The sequence below is a fragment of the Bidens hawaiensis genome, unplaced genomic scaffold (genome assembly GCF_021521415.1).
Source record: "Bidens hawaiensis isolate Kalapana, Puna unplaced genomic scaffold, B.hawaiensis_p1.1 tig00037577_1, whole genome shotgun sequence".
Lineage (NCBI taxonomy): Eukaryota > Viridiplantae > Streptophyta > Magnoliopsida > Asterales > Asteraceae > Bidens > Bidens hawaiensis.
Window position 1 is genome coordinate 37,844 of NW_027496555.1, and position 20,974 is coordinate 58,817.

General features: G+C 31.3%; 1 protein-coding gene and 1 pseudogene across 2 annotated transcripts; both read right to left on the minus strand.

Annotated features, from left to right (window-relative positions):
- Positions 1-11,257: 11,257 nt before the first annotated feature.
- LOC143589483 (uncharacterized) lies at positions 11,258-13,930 on the minus strand (annotated as a pseudogene). The gene is made up of 7 exons (XR_013145294.1): positions 13,904-13,930; positions 12,561-12,800; positions 12,360-12,482; positions 12,108-12,266; positions 11,858-12,030; positions 11,673-11,778; positions 11,258-11,427 (listed from the first exon to the last, which is right to left on the minus strand). The product of XR_013145294.1 is annotated as an uncharacterized LOC143589483 (transcript).
- Positions 13,931-14,422: 492 nt separating this feature from the next.
- LOC143589482 (dihydrolipoyllysine-residue succinyltransferase component of 2-oxoglutarate dehydrogenase complex 1, mitochondrial-like) lies at positions 14,423-19,065 on the minus strand. Its single transcript, XM_077070233.1, has 13 exons — positions 19,010-19,065; positions 17,826-17,912; positions 17,576-17,624; positions 17,366-17,464; positions 17,189-17,263; positions 17,060-17,115; positions 16,946-16,990; positions 16,230-16,496; positions 16,047-16,141; positions 15,872-15,962; positions 15,650-15,760; positions 15,362-15,556; positions 14,423-14,781 (listed from the first exon to the last, which is right to left on the minus strand). Exons 1-13 carry the CDS (start codon positions 19,058-19,060, stop codon positions 14,590-14,592), a joined length of 1,413 nt encoding a protein of 470 aa, XP_076926348.1. The 5' UTR covers positions 19,061-19,065; the 3' UTR covers positions 14,423-14,589.
- Positions 19,066-20,974: the final 1,909 nt, after the last annotated feature.

Consider the following 20,974-nt stretch of genomic DNA (forward strand, 5'->3'; position numbering starts at 1 on the left):
AGGCTACATAAATGGACAACATTTATTTGACAATAACGGTTAAATTTACATCATAAAAAAAATAATATCCTCTCTTTAAACCATGGGTGACTATGTCGATGAGCAATCAACGGTTTCTCATCGACGACTAATTGAAAATTCGGCTAACAAAACTTCGCCTAATTCAATCCTCCAATCTTTCGATAGGCCAAGAGCTCCTCGTTTGCGTTGGACAAGTGAACTTCATCGGATGTTTGAAAACGCAGTTGGAAGCCTTGGTGGTGTAGAACGTATGTAAATGTGTCTCTCTCTTAAACATTTCCATTTGGATTTAATAATTTAATATTAACAATTACACAAATTGAACAATCAAACGATACCCTCTTATTATAGCACTTACATTCGAGTATCTATCTTCATCTCAATATTTTAGAGATTTGTCATGTTTTTCATTTCTATTCGAATCTTCGTCTTCAAATTTTAAAGATTTTAAAATAGTGATTCTCTAAATGTATAGATTCACTATTCATCATCTCTATAATTTAACTTTTATATAGAGAGATGTTGATAGCGAATTGAATATGTGAGGTTAAAGAAAATTTAATGTAAAATTAAAAATATTATTGATTTTTTTAGAGATGAAGGTTGAGATTCTAATGTGAATCCTCTTGTTAATTGATATGGTTATTTTTTTTATTATATTTAAGGGGCAACTCCAAAAATGGTATTGCAATTAATGAATGTTAAGAGAGTGACGATATCTAACATCAAAAGCCATCTTCAGGTTAATTACTTTTTCATTATTTAAATATCTCTTCCTCCTGCTCTTTTTCTCTTTCTCTCTCTCTCTCACACACACGCACGATGAATTCGTTGTAAAACACTAAACTATATTTATAACCGAAAAGAAAAGATAATAAAAAGAGAACATTAAAGTTTTTGAATCAATCATTTATATTTTATAAAATTTTGTGACTGTTATATTATATAGAAAACTAAAAAAATAGAAAACCAAGGAACTCTTTATTTTACATGTAAAAAAAGAATATTAAAACAATTCATTTTAACGTGAAAAACACAATTTTACATAATTTATTGGAGTTTTTGTTACATATAAACACATGTAGAAGTCAAAAAAAATAATTTCAGTTAAAAAAAGGTATAAAAATATTTTTACAAAATTAGTTTTTTATTGGAATGTGTTCTACATGTATTTATAAGCAAAAGTATACTAAAACTAATTTTTTACATATGAATGAACTTTATATTATTTTCTTCACATATAAAATGAAGAATTTCATAGTTTCACATTTTGTTTAGTTTCCTCTTGAATTTGTCCATATATATACGTGTGTGCCTGTATGAGAGAGATCCTAAAAGGGAGTTTTTTCAAAACAAAATTAACACATATTGTCTTTACTTTTGAGCCATATTATTAAAAAAATGCATATGGTGTCTAATTTATTTTTTTCAAATGATGTAATATTACATCATGTATAACATGGCTATAACTTTAAGATCCTATATCTTAACAATTTAAATTTATTAATTTTCTTTTATACTTTTTAAGAAAAAAAATCATTTTTTAACAAAAGTTAAACTTAATTTATTAGTCAATAATAATCCATATTTACACTTTGACATATGATAATTCTAAATTTCACTTTTGTTGTTAAGTGTAATCCTGACAACTTAATCATCATAGATTTATACTTGATTTTCATTTATTTTCTCTCACAACCATGATTATGAATGAAATGAAGAAACATACGAAACCTAATACAAAGCACATGAAAACTGAAAGTAAAATTATGATGTTTGTGCCACATGGATTGCTCTTGGAAGAAACTGGTCAAAGTGTAAATATGAATTATTTATTACAAGCCAACAGGTAGATAATTTGGATTATTAAAAGAAACTGTGTGTATTTATGGGTATTAAAAAAATCATAACTATTTTTTACATGTATAATACATATTTTTGCATAATCTTTTTCAAAACTTTTACATGTAAAAAATGTAGAAGCCGTTGTTATAATTTTTTTAAAAAAATAAATAAGTTTAAAAAGGTAAAAAAAAGTGATTTTTACAACATTAATATTTATCTATTTATTGAAATGTCTTCTAGATGTATTATTTGCAAAGCTCTAAAAGAGTTTATGTTAAACCTAATTTTTTTACATGTGAAATTGAGTTTTATATTATTTTTTATAACATAAACAGGTATACCGTTCGATGAAAAAGAAGACGGGTCTAAAAGGTATTTCCGCAAATGTTTTATTAAACGTTTTTTGCTTTGATGACAATGTCATGTGAAGATATTATGAATCTCTTTATGATAAACAGATCCGTTTTGCAAGTTCGTTATTACGGGTAGTTCCTACAAAGGATCAGACTAATGACGTATACAATACTTGAATTCTCGGTGTAGATGCTACATAGTTGGTTCTCGTCCTTCAGAGACCACGAGTGTAATAGGAGCATCCGTCGACAAAAGGATCACCCTAATATGATCTTCTCATGGCTATTTGAGAACGAATCAAATCAGATGGTTCTACTTTCTGACCTGCTCCTACGGAACCAAGATCGAAAAGATTGAAAAAATCGGATGTATGGAATTGACTTATTTGTTTTTGCAAGAAACATAGTTAAAAGAGTGTTTGCTATTAATAAAAGTGGCTTTTATTTTCAATTTTCGAGAGTTAAACAAAATTGTTTACCAAACGTCACAAATTAGCATTTGATTTATTGAACGTTACTTAAATAGTTTTAAATATATATCATTGTACTTTTGGAGTTTTGGGAGGCTTTTCCCATCATAAAATTAGTTAATCCAAACATCTTTTTTAAATTTGTTTTTAAAAAGTAACAAGTCAATAAATAATATTAACAAAATAAGCACTATTAACAAAAAGAACTTTTGGGATTAAACAAGAAATCCCAAAACCATCTTCATATATCACCATTTTTAAGGCAAATTGAAAATAAATAATCTTATATTTTGTGTATTGGTCAATAATAATCCTATCTTTAAAAATAACTACCAATGGTTCAACCTTTCAACTATTTTTATCTCAATGGACCTCCGTTAAAAAACATTTAATATAGTTAAGTTTTTTCCCGAGTTTCAAACCGATGTTTTAAAGTTTTTGACAAGAATAAAGATACAAGTAGGCTGACGTAAAACTTATCTCGAAATAGTGATTCAAACGACGAAGTAGTGTTTCAATTCGACTATTTGAATTTCTAATTAACAAAAATCAAGCAATTTGAATCACCGTTTTGATATCAGTTTTATATCACTCGACTCGTATCATTTTTCCGATAAAAAAATAAAACATCCGTTTAAAACTCGAAAAAAAACTTAACGTTGTTAAGTATTTTTTTAATGGAGATCCAGTGAGACAAAAATAGGTGAAAGGTTGGACCGTTGGTATGGATTTATAAAGTTTGGATTATTATCGGTCAATATACAAAATGTGAGATTATTTATTTTCAATTTATTTTTTTAACAGCTAAAAAGGAATTAAATAAGCAATCCCAAACACCCTCTTCATATTCCATATGTCACCTTTTTTTATTGAACAACTTAATATAGTATTCTATAGGCATTGAAACTTTGACTTCTTATTTCATACCCAAACCACCTTACCACACTATCAAGGTAGGAATGGTCATACATCACCATTAAAACCAATCAAGTATCAGTATCATATATATATACAGACACACACTAGCTTTTGAACCTGTGTATTACACGGGATTTTTCAAATATTAAAAATAAATAAGGTCCATTATTTGAAAGAATATATATATATATATATATATATATATACATACATATACATACTAGTTTTGAACCTGTGTATTACGCAAGATTTGTCAAATTATAAAAATAAATAAGGTCCATTATTTGAAAGAATGAACAAAAAGGTAAAAAGAAAATAACATATATAATACAAACAATAAAAAGTCTAGAATCTCCAATTTACAAATTCAAAAACATCTCTTTATATACAGCATTTGACAAAATTGTTTTGGCCCATTACTAGTTGTAACTATAATGAATGAGATAAGATATTAGAGAATTAGAAGCGAAATTATATCTCATTTGTCAAAATTGTTTTGACCCATGACCCATGGAAATGTAGGATAAATAAGATGACAAATTAGAGTATTAATTTGAAAGAAAATTATAACTCATTTGTCAAAATTATTTTGACCAATTACCCATGGATAACTAGAATAAATGAGATGAAACATTAGAGAATTAAAAAGCAAATTATAACCCATTTGTTAAAATGGTTTTGGCTTATAACCCATAAATAGCTATGATAAATGAGAAAAGATATTAGACAAAATTAAATGTGAGATTGTCATATTATCCTCGTTATTTTTTTTATTAATATAATTAGATTAGATTAAATAAATAAAATACATTGTCTAATGCATAGTATATCATAACTAAATCACTGATTTAGATAAATATGATATTTAAGGGTTTAAGGAAATTGCCATTTCCAATATGTTGAACAACTGGTGTTTTAGCCCGCTTGTGTCGGGTATGGCGAAACTCGAGCAGTAATTCGACACCTATTCGGTCAGTTTTAGTTATGCACGTTATGGTATCGAAACTAAAACAAAAAAAATATTAAAATTGAGTTGGATTGATGAGTGGCGTCAGTCGATAAATCCCAAACAATGTCCATCCCACGTTAAGGCGACGGGTCTACGCAAGTTCGTCAATTGACCCAATGAACCTTCTCTTTTATTATATAAAGTAAAGTAATTGAGATTTGAAAGCCAAACTTACAATAAAGAAACTATATAGAAAATTGGATTTTAATAATCCCAACTTAATGTAGTTGGCCGATAATAATCCCAACTTTGAAAATAGCTGTCACTGGTCCCAACTTTCACACCATTTGTTTTAAGTGGACCTCCGTTAAAAATATTTTAACGCTGTTAAGTTTTTTTCAAATTTCAAATTGATTTTTTAGGGCTTTTGATCGGAATGAGATTATGAATCGATTGATGTAAAACTTAACTTGAAATGCCGCTTCAAACAACTTGATTTTTTAATTAAAAGTTTAAACACCGGAATTGAAGCATCCTTTAGTCGTTTGGACCACCGTTTGAAGGTAAGTTTTACATCAATCGACTAGTATCCTCATTCCGATCAAAAGCCCTAAAATATCAGTTTGAAATTTGAAAAAAACTTAAGGTCGTTAAGTTTTTTTTTAACGGAGGTCCAATGAAAACAAATAGTGTAAAAGTTGGGACCAGTAACAGCTATTTTCAAAGTTGAGATTATTATCGGCCAACTGCATTAAGTTAGGATTATTAAAATCCAATTCGACTTATGTATATAATATATTCATATTAGATTATAATATTACCTTATAATCTAATATGAATATGAAGAAAAGTTAACATATAAATTTCATGTTTCTTGGATTTTAATAATCCTTATTGAATGGTATTGGTCGATAATAATCCATATTCATTTTATCACTATTGGTGGTCCCAAATTTAATAAAGTTAGCCCCCTATGGCCCTCAGTTAAAAAAGGCATTACGGCGTTATACTTTTTTTCGAATGTCAAACTAATGTTTTAGGTCTTTTGATCAAAAGAGAAATATAGACCGATTGATGTAAAACTTAGTTCGAAACGGTACTCCAAAACGACGAAATAATGTTTTAGTTTGAGTGTTTGAACTTACAAATTACAATTAACAAAAATCAAGCCGTTTATATCACTGTTTCGAGCTAGGTTTTACATTAATCGATTTGTATCCCCCTTCCGATCAAAGCCTTAAAACATTAGTTTGAAATTCAGAAAAAAGTATGACGTCGTTAAGTCTTTTTTAACAGAGGGGCCAACTGTTTTAAATTTGGGACCACCAGTGGCGATAACATGAATATTATCGACCAATACATTTCAATAGTGTTTATTAAAATCCAATAAACCTAAATTTAAAAAGGTGTACTAAATATGAGAATCAAAGAGTTTATATATATATATATATATATATATATATATATATATATATAAAGTAGTTGTTTTATGTGTGGTGTAATTACACTACTTTTATATATAATTACACTATTTTATTCGCACGTTAATTTAATTTGTATTTGATCCAAATCTTATAATAATATAATTTAACTGACAAGTCGAAATAGCATTACTTAAATGCTTGTATTTAATCTTTAGTATTCAAGACAAAGACAAACGGGTAGTAAGGGAAAATGTCATAAAATAGTATCAAGTTTCAAAAGTGTTTCAATTAGGTCACTCATGTAAAATTTTTCCAAATCGGGTCACTAAATCTCCAAATCGAGTCTTACCGATTTATTTTGTGCGTCAAAAGAAATACATGGAGAATAAGATGTGTGGGTCAGAATTTGCAATATATAGTTAAATTAAAAAAAAATGTTAACTATATTAAAATTTAAAAATAAAAAATAAAATCCACGTCATCATTCAATGTCAACATATAAAAGATTTTCTATGAAACAAAAAAGAAAGGGTTAAAAAACATGTTAAAACCTTTAATTTAATAAAATATGAAAGTTGAGTGACTTAATTGGAACACTACTGAAACTTGAGTGGCTTAATTGAAACACTTTTGAAACTTGGTTACTATTTCCCGGTAGTTATAATTGATTTTCACAATACACAAAATACCTTAGATCTTACATATATATATAATGAAACTTCATATATTTTCTTAAGCCACTAGATTGCTTTATTTTGTAAGTGTAGACTTCTCATGTATTTGACCCGAATTCACGGATATGAGTTTCACAAAACTCAGATAGCCCTTAAACGGGTTATAACATCTCATTAGATTAAAAATTAATCTCATCAAATATTTGATATGAAAATCTTATTAAATAGGAATATACTAAAAAATTAATATCCGATTTTTATAAAAAAGATATTATTTATAATTAATAAATAATTTTATAGTAAAAAAATAAGCGAGTCATAAGTTTCACTAAACCCAGATAGATTTTAAATTATGTTATAACATCTCTTTTATTTGGAAAACTCATTCATTATCAAACCTTAATAATATTATTAACTTCTTTACGATAAATAAAATTAAAATCTAAAAAATATAAATATTAGAAACGAATAATATAAAACAACCCATGTAATATGGGGAATAAAAGTTAGTATAATAATAAATAAAAAAAATATTATATTTAACTTCAAAATTCTGCATCTATATTTTGTTAGTTATTGCCCTGTTGAGTTTATATAAATATATGATGATGGCTACAAAGTATAACTTATTTTTGAAAGACGGTTTCTTGTATTTTAGTTATCACACTTTCTAAATATGGAGGGCCCCGATACTCACTCTAGTCAGACTATGTTGTCTTAACTGGGCTCACGATGGCTTCAGAGTTTAGCTTGGGCGTTCCCTCGGGAAACCATACCGCCGACTGCCACTTAGTAGTCGTTGTGCCACCATAAGAGCAAAACTCTCTTGTGTAACACACGGTGAGACGAAAACCCGAGCGAGCTTAGGGTTTGAATTAACAACCTTTGCATAAGGCCTAGCTCAAATTCTTCATTGCCAATAATGTTTGAAAAATTACACGACTAATTATATTTTATATAAAGAAAAAATTAGCATTTGCCTCCCTGAAAAATATCATCGCGAGATAGATTGACCACTGAAAATAATTTTCGAAAGTTGTGCTATTGTATATCTCTGACCTACCTTCTTAATAGGTTATAACTATCAATAAAGTAGGAATGGCAGAGAAGGAGATGCGCTTTCTTGAGTTACAGACGACGGGATTTTAAATAATAAGCTATAGCTTTCAATGGAGGAAATGGGTATAAGTTATAAAACGTAGGTGAGGGTGTAAAGTAAAGAGTCAATATATTTGATTGATAAAGTTGTCACTTAAGATTAAGTAACGTAGTAAAAAAATTTCAAGCGTTTTGTGACACGTGAAAATTCAGTTAGTATTTGAGAGTTTTGTAAAAGGTGGTTTAGTGATACAAAATTCACAACTTTCATTGGAGGTGTGCGTGGTATGGTTTTTGACTAAAACCGAACCAAAAACCAAACTTTTGGTTTTATGATTTTTTAAAACCATTCGGTTTCGGTTTTGATTTTTGGTTTTTAGGTTCGGTTCGGTATTGGATGCGGTTCTTTCGGTTTGCTAATCAAGCCAAACTTTTTGGGCAAAAAATATTAAAATTGAGCATGATATGTTTTTAAATTAATGATTAATATAATATTGAATATTTGAACTTCAAATATTAAAAGCTAATAAAAGATACATTTAAAATCAAAATTCAAAATCAAAATCTAGGACTATTAGGTATTAACCAGGGTTGAGTTATAATAAAAAGATTAGTTTTCCTATGAATGATAGGAAATAATTTTGTCCATTCATTTTAAAATTGAATGGTTGAGATTAGATTAGAGGGATCATCATGTGTAAAACAAAGATAAGGGCATAATTGGGATAACACATTTGTTGACTTTCTCTCTCCACATGCAAGGCACATGTCAAATTCCCCTATCATTTTAAAACGTCAATAACTTTTTTATATGACATTTTTTTTTCAAAACAATTTCACCATAAAAACGAGTGTTTCTTTATCTTTTATATGAGTACCATATTGCTTTACAAAAATAAAAAAAAATATTCGTGGGTTTGTACAGAGTGTAACCATAATTATGTTTTACAAAATTGTGTTATACAATTGTGTTTTATTTTTTCATAGTGTTTTTTTGTATTGTGTTTTTTACATTGTGTTATTTAATTGTGTTTTCATTGTGTTTTTGTCATTGTGTTTTTATTTTCATAGTGTTTTTTCCATTGTGTTTTTTACATTGTGTCTTTTTCATTGTGTTTTTCATAGTGTTTTATTTTCCGGCGAAATTTCCGAAGACTTTTGCAGCAAGGTGGTGGCGGTGGGTGGCGGTGGGCGGTGGTGGTTGTAGGAGATAAGTGAAAATTTAAGTGGGTTTTTGAAATTAAATTAAGTGGGTTTTCAATATTAAGGTATTAGACAAAAATACCCTTTTTCCTAGCCTTCTTAGGAAAATCAAACTTCTTATTTGATCTTTTCTCTTATTAACCATATCTAGAACAAAATATACTTGTTATTAACCATATGTTAAAACTAAACAAATAGTCATCGGTAGATTTTGCTTTAATGGTTACGCACTTACGGTTATTATTTCATTTTTTGGTTATTTCGGTTCGGTTCGGTTTTTTCGTTTTAAAAAAAATACAAAACCGAACCAAAACCAATATTTCGGTTTTTGCTAAAGTTCAAAACCGAACCCTCGGTTTCTAATACGTTTTGATTTTTCAGTTCGGGTTGCTTGGTTTTTTTGGTTTCGATTCGGGTTGCTTGGTTTTTTCGGTTTCGATTCGGTTTTTTCGGTTTTGTGTACACCCCTAAGTTTCATGTAATCATTACCCCTCTCTCTCTCTCTCACACACACACACAAAACGCCTCCCCTTCAAAATTACGTATATAGCATTGCACCCCAAAAAGTCAAGAGGGAGGGGGGGTGGGGGGGGTTGGTGGCGTTGTGAACGCATGACAAGTTGGCCGACTACGGGCGGTTTAAAAAACACCAATTTTCTTAACTTATTAAGCAGATTGATTATATATTAAAAATACCTTTTTAATTGAATTGAAAACCTTATTAAGCAGTTTGATATTTGGCTTTTAGCTATAGAATTAAACTTGTTGATTCATTTTTAGATGAATCCTTGGAAAGGAAGAAAAAAAATAGTTGGTTTATATCTCGTTTTATTCCACGAGAGATTTAACATACATAAAAACGTTACTTGTCTCGGATTACAACAATTACTCTAGCTATCATTTTAAGGTATCCGTGTGTGTTTATCAAATGAGTAATGACTTCAATCAAATTTGATTCATCCTTTATGTTCTATTTGTATCTAAATTCATTCTAACATTTTGTTATATAAACAATATTACATTTTTTTTTAAATTGTGACAGAAGCTAAAATGGTAGATGGAACTATAGTGAATTCCCGGTGACCAGCCTGCCAGTGTACGTATGCGTTTATATCTTTCTAGTTTTCTTTTTCATTGAAACTGGCTGGTTTAAATACATCGGCGATGATATAATTAATAACACAGGGAGGTGATGATGAAGCTACAATTTCTTCTAGTGGTGAAGTCAAGGATGGTGTCTCCCTTGAGCTAAGTCTTGGTCTTGGATAGACTGTTACTTTCCTAGCTTTTTTACCGACTATAATAATGTGGCCATGTAAACCTTAAATGGCTTTGAATTTCAAACTGTGTTTGCTTTGATAGGTATGGATACTGCCAGTTTATGTGATATGACATATCGAAGTTTAGTTATATAGAAATTATGGACACTCCGAGCCGTGTTTTATGCTAAGTTTATATGTTGTTGGTGCAAAGGCCACACTAGGAAATAGAGGACAACTATTGATACAAATCTGTCAGGAACTATCCGTCGATGAGAAGTTCTCACAAAATAGGACACGGGCAATAGTTTAACTCACATATCGTATCACCAATAGATTATAAGCAACAGATATTACCTACAAATGTTTTCAACAGATATTTAGTAACAGATTTCTAATGGATTTCATTATTTTCTTAAAGCATTTGGGAAATCTGTCACCTAAAATTCCTACAAACTAAAATAAATATTAAAACTTAATATTTTAAGGGGATGGGCTGCCTTGTGCTGAATGTGAATTTTTTGTGGGTTGAGTACCTCCACCTCTTATGGCAAAAGGTGTAAAGACTCTGAGGTGTGAAATGTATTTTACACACAGAATGAATATTATACTTTAATATAGATGTTTTGTCCCTCTGTTTTTCAGGAATTTGTTTATGTTATTGATGTCACCAAACATTTTTTAAAACTGCCCGTCCTAACCCGAACCAAATTAATTGGTTTTGATAACAAATAACAACCAACCCAGTAAAATCCCTTTTATACTAAAAGCTATAGCAGGGCATGAGAAAATGAGATAATGACAAACCTTTCCTATCAATTCAACCATTTTTAGAATGGTCTAACCCGTCTATTTTGCTAGGTATACAGACACGCATACAAAGACAACAATAATTTGAAACTTTGAATAGATTTAATAAAATAGAAAAAGGATTTTAACATTAATGAAGTATATTACAGAGAGTAAGAGTTTTATATAATCTTTTCCTCATTATATTATATCATCTGAACTCATGTTTTTCTTATGTAACATGACTAATTCAGTAATTCTTAGTAGATCAAATGTACACTTTTACAGTAAATATCATCATTATATGAATGTATTCTTGGCCTAAAATACATCCTCTTTTTCTTCCTAAGGATTCATAAACATAACAACTTCGTTCTTACCCGTAATCGACCTGCTACACCCGTGGCCATTGTGGACTAACAACCTACAAAAAACCAACATACTCGCCATATTAACATTAATTACAGGGAAAAAAAATCAATTTTTTTAAAAAAAAAAGTGTTTTCGAGTTAGATCAATTCCACCCGAGTCAACACCCAGAAAAACTTTATCAAGTTTTGAGACAATATGTTATTCAACTTACCCAATTTTGACAATTTTAACGACAAAATATACAAATTTTTACTGTCTAGTTTCGCATTAAGACTTGTTAAATTATTAAACACTAACCTCAAGCGTGCTAAAAACTAATCTCATTCGGCTAGCAACAACCGAAGGCTCTTCTGACCGCCCCACAACTGCCATTTGCTCCATCTGAAGTGTTTTCACCGGAAGCCTTACAAAAAAAAACACAGAAATTTAACTATATTTTGCTTCTTAGAATAATTTATTTAAAAGAATATTAATTTTCTCACCATGCCATTCCTCTTAAATAATAAGCATTTGCTATGATAGCACAAAACCCTTTCCACTGAAGCTTGATCTCATCTGAAACCGGAGACGTTGGAGACCACCGCACTATGGTAGGTTGAGGCGTACACAATATAGTTATAAAGATGATACTCAACCACAATATGCACTCGTTCACCTGTATCACGAGACAATATTAAATCAAATAAAGGCGGTCAACCCAGCCTTAAAATCGTATAAAACTTAAAAACTTACCTCCTCATAACAAATCTTGGATTTTAGACTAGTACCTCCTCCATAAGTTTGCATTTCTTCGATTTCAAAGCTGGATTCTTTCATATTTGTAAGTTCTTTTCGTAAGCCTTCATCGGTACACCCCAAAGCGTATGCGTTTACCCCAGCACTAATGAATTCCTAATCAAATATTATCAAAAAACAAGTTCTTGAACTGATTTTGCATAAAACAATGAACCGAGTTTAAATCAAATAAAGGTTAAGTGGCTTTACTTTCAGATTGTCTCCTCCGCCTCTGTCAATGAAGTTTCAATATCTCTTAAACAAGCTGATTGCTATGTTTCGTGATGATCGGTATTCGTCATCATCTGAAGAAACCGAGTCTTGTTGTTGACACTAGGACAATTAAAATAATCAGTTTTGGTAAACATTTTGACCCGTTATCCAACTCAATTCAGCCTGTTGGTTTCTTACCAGCAATCTTTTGGGGGCTGTTTGGTGTGACGGTTGATGGATTTTGTCACGAGTGAAGCCTTCCCATGGGAAAGGTGAAATCTGAAGTCCATTACTGCAACATCCTTTTGGCACCACACAAGAGTTTATAGAAACATTTGTAACTTTACAAGGAGTTATTGTGCAAGTATCTGATATTGTGCATAAGCTCCTGTATTTTGAGTCATCAACATGGTTTAACCATGATATAATAATACCTACCTACCTTCAAAGGTTCAAAATTAACTGAAATGCAAATATACAATATCCTTACGATAAATTGAATAGTTTTCCGTAATTAGTGTATGTGCATAAACATTCTAGATTTAATTTGAAGCATCCACCTCAAGAAATCACACAATAAGATCATGACAATGACAAATAGAATAGGGGTGTGCAAAGTTGGTTCGGTTATGACTCGGTTAAGTTTGGTTAATTGCCAACGTATTTTCTTTTTCCTTTGTTCAGTTGTGGTGTCTAAAGCTCAATTATCAACTTTCAAGCTTGGTTATGGTACCAACAGTTGCAACATAAATTTGACAAAAGTCGGTTAACAAAGACATATTAACCATAACCTATGGTCGGTTAAATAAACATGTTCACTTAACGGTTTTTTCTCAACCCTAAATTGGCAAAAACTATCTAAATAAATAAGACAGAAAAGAAAAAGAAAATGATTATTACTGACTGACCTGCTAAACAGTGGGGTGGCATGAAGTAAGCTGCAACAGACAACGTGAGTGAAGTAAGAATTAATTAATAAAAATTATGGGATGAAATATGATTATTACATATTTATATTTATAAAATAGAAAGAGAAAAGTTTAGCGTTGGTAGTTACCAAATCAATATATAAGATTACGAGTGTTTTTTTATTTTTTAAAGATGGAGAGGAGCCACAAATAAATGGATATGAAATTAAACAATTAAGAACGAACGAATGAATCAACGTAAACGTCAGCTGAGACGGGGCCACAAATATTATTATTACTATTATTATTATTATTATTATTATTATGAATGGCTGGCTAAGGATCCTCCGCTTGGTCGATACGATCTTCTGTTGGTGTTGACTTGATTGTCGTGGTTTCATTTCATTTCATTTCATTCTACCCATGTATACGTGGCACCTTAATCCACTGCAACTTCTTCTCTTGCTTATTATCATCATCTTTTATTTTTATTAATTAATACATTCAAGTATTTATTTAACCATCTCTCTCGCACAAGATCTTTAGTATTTATTTATATCATTCTTTTGGTCCTCTCAAAAGTAGTTTCTATGATAAATCTAGTGGTGTACTAGTTTATTTATTATTATATACCACTACATATAAATCATTCATACCCATAGGAGGATTATTTTTGAATATTCAATACAAACCATTTATAAATAAAAAATCATTTCAAATCATCAAAAGGTACTTGTTTTTGCTACAACTATCTCATTTATAACAAAGCTATTAGCAGGAAGGTTCTTGTTTTGCCTACAATAACTATACCAAGTAAAATCTCACTCATAACAAAGCTATAGATAGGTTCTGGATGGTAAATGTAGACAAATCATACCTCTATCCCAAAAGATAGAGAGCTTGAGACCCTAAGCTCACACAGATTTTGTTTGTCGTTTCAAATGCGTAGTTGACAGTTCAATCAGAAATTTCCTTAATCTTGCTAAAATGACCTAATTTTCTTGACAAATATCAATTCTGAGTTTTCAACATCAGTCAACTTATGAAAAAAGATTCACCCAAACTGTAACAAAACACATGTATCATCCATTCTACCCTTTTCAAAATTAAAAGAGCCTGTTGCTGCATAAATAAAACAAGAGCCTGTTGCTGCATAAATAAAACAAGAGCCCGAAGCTTCAAACGCACACAAAAAATAAAAACCCGATCAACTGTATCGTCAAAGTGACTCAATAGCCTACGACATAACGGTTTTTATTCTGGCTTTTTGCAAAAAAGAAAGTGAAACACACAAGCGCGCTGTTTGTTCATGTGTTTCTTTAGATGTCAAGTAGCAATCTTCTGGGGTCTTCAACGACATCCTTAATACGCCTCAAGAAAAACACAGCCTCTCTTCCATCAATCAACCTATGGTCATAGGTTAACGCCACGTACATCATAGGCCTAGCTTTGATTTCACCCCCAACTACCATCGGTTTGTTCACTATCGAGTGCATACCCAAAATAGCCGACTACAAAAGAAAAAAAAAACATATAAGATCGTTGTTTGACTACTATCAGTTTTGCTTTCTCAATGCTATGTCAAAGCAGGGGCATAAACGAGCCAAGCCGCTCATGTGCTACTTGAGATGGGCTCACTAAAAGCTTGAATTGAATCAAGCTTAAACGAGCTCAAGCAAAATGGAAGCTCGTTTAATAAAACAACTTGAGCCCAAGCTTCACATACCGAGCTGACTGACCTGACTGGCAAGCTTACAAGCATATTATTTAAAAAATATAATAAATTTTATTTGATATATCAAAAATTAATTACATAAAATATTATTTTATACATAACTATGATAAAATACTAAAATAATATACATTATGTATATACAATATGAATAATTATGTGCATATAAAAAAAGAAACAATTAATTAGCTTAAAAATAACCAAATTGAGCCGATCTTAAAGACTTGCTCAACACACTGAGTTCATGCTCGAGAGAGAAAGCCTTCTCAAATTAAAAGAGCCAAGCGTAAGCTTAGGCAATCTCAGGCTCAGCTCATTTATTCCCCCATGTCTTATAAAATTACTCTAGTTTATCATACCTGTGGTGGGTTAATGATGGGGGTACTTAAAAGGCTTCCATAAACACCCCCGTTAGAGATTGTAAACGAACCACCAGCCATTTCATCAATTGACAGGGAGCCACTGTTGGCCTTCTTAGCAAGAGTGTTGATTGTTTTCTCTATTTCAGCAAAATTCATTGTATCAGCATCACGAATCACTGGGACCACCAAACCCTTCAAAAATATACACAAAAATATATTTCACAAAACAATAGAAAATAATAGAAAATGAGAAAACTTTGTAAAAAGATAAAAGTGAAGGTATACCTTAGGAGTACCAACTGCAATACTGATATCAATATAATCTCTATATATGATGTCGTCTCCATCAATGACAGCATTGATTATCGGTTGATTCTGAAGCCCACTAACAGCAGCCTAGAAAATATAAAACCAAAACGATAAATTAAAAAACAAAAAAAATAAAAATAAAACGAACTTTGATGAAATAATGTTAAAAATTTGGTTTTATAAAAAAAAACAACTTACTTTCACAAATCCAGACATGAGTCCTAACTTCACTCCATGCTTCTCAAGAAAAGCATCTTTATATTCAGATCGAAGCTTCATCAAATTAGTCCTGAATTTATGAAAATCTTTGTAAATTGCATAGAAAAATCAGTTATAAAATGGGTTAGGTAATTACAAAAATGGTTCAACTTACATATCAACTTCATTGAACGTCGTCAACAATGCAAAAGTATTTTGAGAATCTTTCAACCGTGTGGCAACACGCTTCCTGAGCCTCGTCATTGGAACCTATGATCAATTTTAAAATGTTTAGCTAATTCTGAAATCCTGATAATTAGGTTTTTAACTAACTATTAATGAGATGCTTTATGCTTACCCTTCTTTCTCTATCTTTTGGAGGCAATTGAGGTTCTGTGGCAGTAGGTTTAGAAGATGGTTGTTTAGGTGCCGCCTTTGGCGGTTGGGTTTCAGATGTAGGCGGTGATGGTGGTGGTGGTGGTGGTGATGGTTTCTCCACTTTTGCAGGTGCATCCTGAGTAGACGGCTCAGATGGTGCCACATGTGTAGTCACACCTTCACCTGATTTTGATATTATTGCAACCTTTGTACCTGGCTCTACTGTATCTCCTTCTTTTGCCACAAACTGATACAAATTAAAAGTAAAAACATAAATAAGAAAGTGTTACATATACAAAATCCTATCAGTAAATATCAAAATTTATAGATCGGCATGTTTACTTATACACGGGTATAAGTTAACAATATTATCCTATCAGTAAAAACATAAATAATAGTTCGTGTTCTGGTTGAGCATTTCAATCCGTCAACCCGCCAATCCACAGAATTGCCACCCCTACAAGCTCTACTAAATCGCCTTCTTCAAAAATTCAGATAGTATTTGCAATAATATACTATTTAAATCATATTAAAAGCGTAAATTAATTATCAACACACATATAATATAAAAGTTTGTTTGGACAACCTAGCCTAAACTAGACGGCTGGACGCACATACAAAATTACAAATTTTGAAACATCAGCAACCCACACGACCTGCCCATTTTGCACACGATCTACTACAGTTACAAATTACCTCTTGGATAACACCAGCTTCAGGGCTAGCAACATCAATTGTCACCTGCAAGATTAATAATATTGTTTAGGTATAATAGTAACATATTTTAAGAATGTAAAAAGCAATTACTACCTTATCAGTTTCAATTTGGGCAATTGGCTCATCAATCTCAACACGATCGCCAGGTTCTGTTACAAGCCGATAAAAAAGGTCAAACAAACAGAATATTGATAACGCCAGCAAAAAAGTAAAATAGCATACTCTTTAGAAAGGTTGCCAGAGTGCCATCACTAATGGATTCACCCATAAAAGGGACAACAGCATCGACCAAATCACCTTCAAAATCAAGATACAGTATCATAATTAGTGAGCAGAAGTTACAAAACAAACAGGTTGGTAAATGAACCTTTACGAAATTATGATATAAGAAAAATGTACCACTATCTGATGAAAAAGATCGACTCCACATCTGGGTTGAAAAGTCTGTTTTAAATGGTGATGCAACATTCCTTACAGACTTGGAATAACTAGGAGCGCCTGTAATTGTTCGATTAAAACATTAATAAAGTAAAATGATCAACTTATACAAGATGCTTTAAGTGTGAAGATTAAAGAATAAACACTTTATGTTGGAATAAAAAGAATTACCTTGATGAAATTGACGTGCTAATTTAGTATTTCTTCCAAGAGTTAGTGCCTATAACAATAACATAACAAAAAACAAATTAACTAGTGACTGAATGCTCATTCACTTCTAACTACTCACAAAATAAGACTATAAGAGTATTCAAAATGAATTATTGATAAAAACTGGATGAAAGTGCTTTATTATTTATTATTAAACGTCAAAAAAAGTTTAACGAACAAGAACATTTAAATGATAAGATAGATGTACTACCTCAGGTGTCAAGATTGCGTCGACATAACCTTGTGACATAGATCCTGTCAATGCAGGCCGAACCACCCCCAAAGATTGTCTCGTGCCCTAGAAACAACTCAAACAAGTTATACGTCTATAATCTATATTATAGATACATAAATCGCTAGACTACCCGCGAATTTCGAATTGGTACGTTGTGTACCCAATCGCAATTCGCCGGCGTTCCGGTCGCCGGTGAATTCGCGACTTCCTTAGCAGGTACGTTCCGATCCTCAAAAACCTAATTCGCGATTCTGTTCAGCCGGTTCGTCGTTCAGTTTGAGTCTGAATTCGAGATTCTGTTGACTCCGGTACGATTGGATCCACAAAAACCTAATTCACGATTCTTATAACACTGGTACGTCATTCAATTTGAGTAAGAATTCGCGATTAAAGCTAATTGAAATCGTTGTTGCGCTGGTTTATTTTTTTGGGCGGGAGTACAGGAGCGACGTTTCATGCTTCAGTCCAAAGCCCAAACCCAATCAGCTTTAAAAACTCTTAGATTTCCAAAACGAATTAAAGGTTGTCATTATTATAACTTTGTTCTTGTATGGTTTGAAGTAATGAAGATTTTGTTTTGAAGTTTGAAGTATTTTTTAGTTTTGTGTTTTAGTAAGATTGTATAGGCATAAGAATATATTAAACATATATCGAACCGGACTACTTGGTACACCGTACCGAAGCGTACCGAAATGAACCTACCCCCCTCCGTACCGAATTCGTATAGCCTAGCGAACCGCGTACCCGTACCGAAGCGTACCGCGATTTATGTGACTATGATCTATATCTTTACCTGTCCTTTAATGACTTAGTTTGCAAATATTCACCTATTCATCAACTGTGCATAAGAAAATGTGAATGCGGTGACAAACTTATAACTAATATATTATGTGAAAATAAATCAATTTACAATAATGGATGATGGATTACGGATGTGAGCTTAAAACATATTTGATTTGAGTGGCATCGAGAGCCAGTGTCTTTAAAAATCAAGTAACAAATAGATTAAAGTTCAATTAACCAAAATCGTGTCAGAATCATAAAAAGACATGAATATTGATGCAAATTATAACCTTTACAGAATATCTTGTTTAATTGTATAGGTTTAGTAGCATTATATACAATATTCTAATCAATGAAAACAAGTTAACAGTACTTACATAAGCGAAGAGATTCGACGAAGCCGCTTTCCGCCTCAGGACCGCCCACATGATGCCTGTAATATGAAAAGCAATGACGTCAACACAAACCCTAATTCATACAAAAACTAGCCCTAACTAGTAATCAAATCATATAAAAGTCAGATCAGCAGTCAATACTATGAATATGAATACAGCTGTACCAAACTATGAGATCGCTAGGGTTTGAAAACGGAAAAATGACAACAAAAGGGGATTTTATTATTATTATTATTATAGATTCGTGTGATCGAGTAAAGAAGTAGATCGCACATCAAGCGTGAAGCATATACACTAATTTATTAAACGAATCTGAGGTTACCTTTGGTTGAAGAAGAATTGCAGACCGATAAACGTGGGTTTTACAGACAAATAAATAAATAAACGATTTTATTTATTTATTTATTATTAGAATAATAATTACTTTAAAATATATATTCAACGGGAGGAGCAGCAGCCAGCTTTTCCGCCTCTTTCTATTATTATTATTATTATTCAATAATTTACATATAAAAATATATAAAGCTACACTCATTTGATTATTTAAACATCAAACATTATAATATGTACACGTTTTAATCAAACAAATTAAACAAAACATTAATCATTGATCCATCCAGATAAACAACTTCAACATTTATATTAAAAGAAAAAACTAAAATTGGTCTAACATGTAAAACGAGCTTAATCGATTCAAATTGTAATTCGCTAAGAGGAGTGATATTGTGGTTGTTGATCACTCCCAAAAGGAACTGACCACATGCACGTTTTACGGTTTACTTCTTTGTCAAAAATTGAAAATAATGATTATGTTTGAGGTTATAATTGGGTATGAGTCAACTTAGGTATTAGTCGTATAATTTTACAAAGACTATCTAGATTTTTATAACTAGTTGGTTTCGGTTACAATTATATGATAAGTTTCGGTCAAAGAGCAGTTACGTTAATTTGGTTTAAAAAATGGGGAAAGGCAACTAGATGTGTTAAGTAGAATAGGAGAAAGTAATAATAAAATATTGTAATGTTTTCTCAGTATACTTATACTATATTATAGTTTATTACCTTAATTTAAGATGTTGCCGCCTCTAATTGATTCATCTGTCAACTACTGATTGGCCCATTTTAATACCCTCATGGGATAGCTTTTTTAATAAGTGGATGTTAAGAACAAGTCGTAGGATAATCCAATAGGCTCCTTAAACGGGTTGAAAATTGTCATTGCAATTTTGCACATGTTATCCTGCACTTAAAACTTTCTTTCCTTTGCCATTTCACAATCCATAAGCAAATGTGAACCTATTCTTGATCCTAATTACAAAGCGTCCGAGCCGCACAATGTGTAGTGTTGAAGGATCACGATGGATCTTTTGACCAAACCCAAATATCCCCAGTTGTTGGTGGGCAAAAATTGCTAAGGGATCTAATACGTTCGTTCATTTTTTCAAGTTCCACGTCTGTCTTCAAGCATACAATCGTTTTATGATTTAATTTTCTAAAGGCGGGGGAACTTGTCTTTTAGCGGTATATTCGAGCACCAATTATGCAAGAAGTATACCATTGTCAATTGTTATAGATAATAACCCATTAGATCAGCATAATATTCTATTAATCTCTCTTTCATCTTATGTATATTTCTCCAAGTGTATTTCATAATTTTATATAGTTTAAGTGTGTTTAAGCCAAAAGTAAAATCATACCAGATACAGTATTTGAAGCATTTAATATAACTAAGCATTGCAACATGCCACACGCGTCATCACGTCCTTTTTTTACGTGTTCCTCACTTTCTCCTCTATGTACAAAGTGCATTCCACATGCATCTCCGGTTGGTTCCTTCTACCCTCTTTTACCTAACTAAATGCAACATACAAATTTCTATAGGTGAAAATCTTTCAAACTTTCACAGTGCTCTTCAGGGCCGTCTCCGAGAATTTAAATAACTCAGCC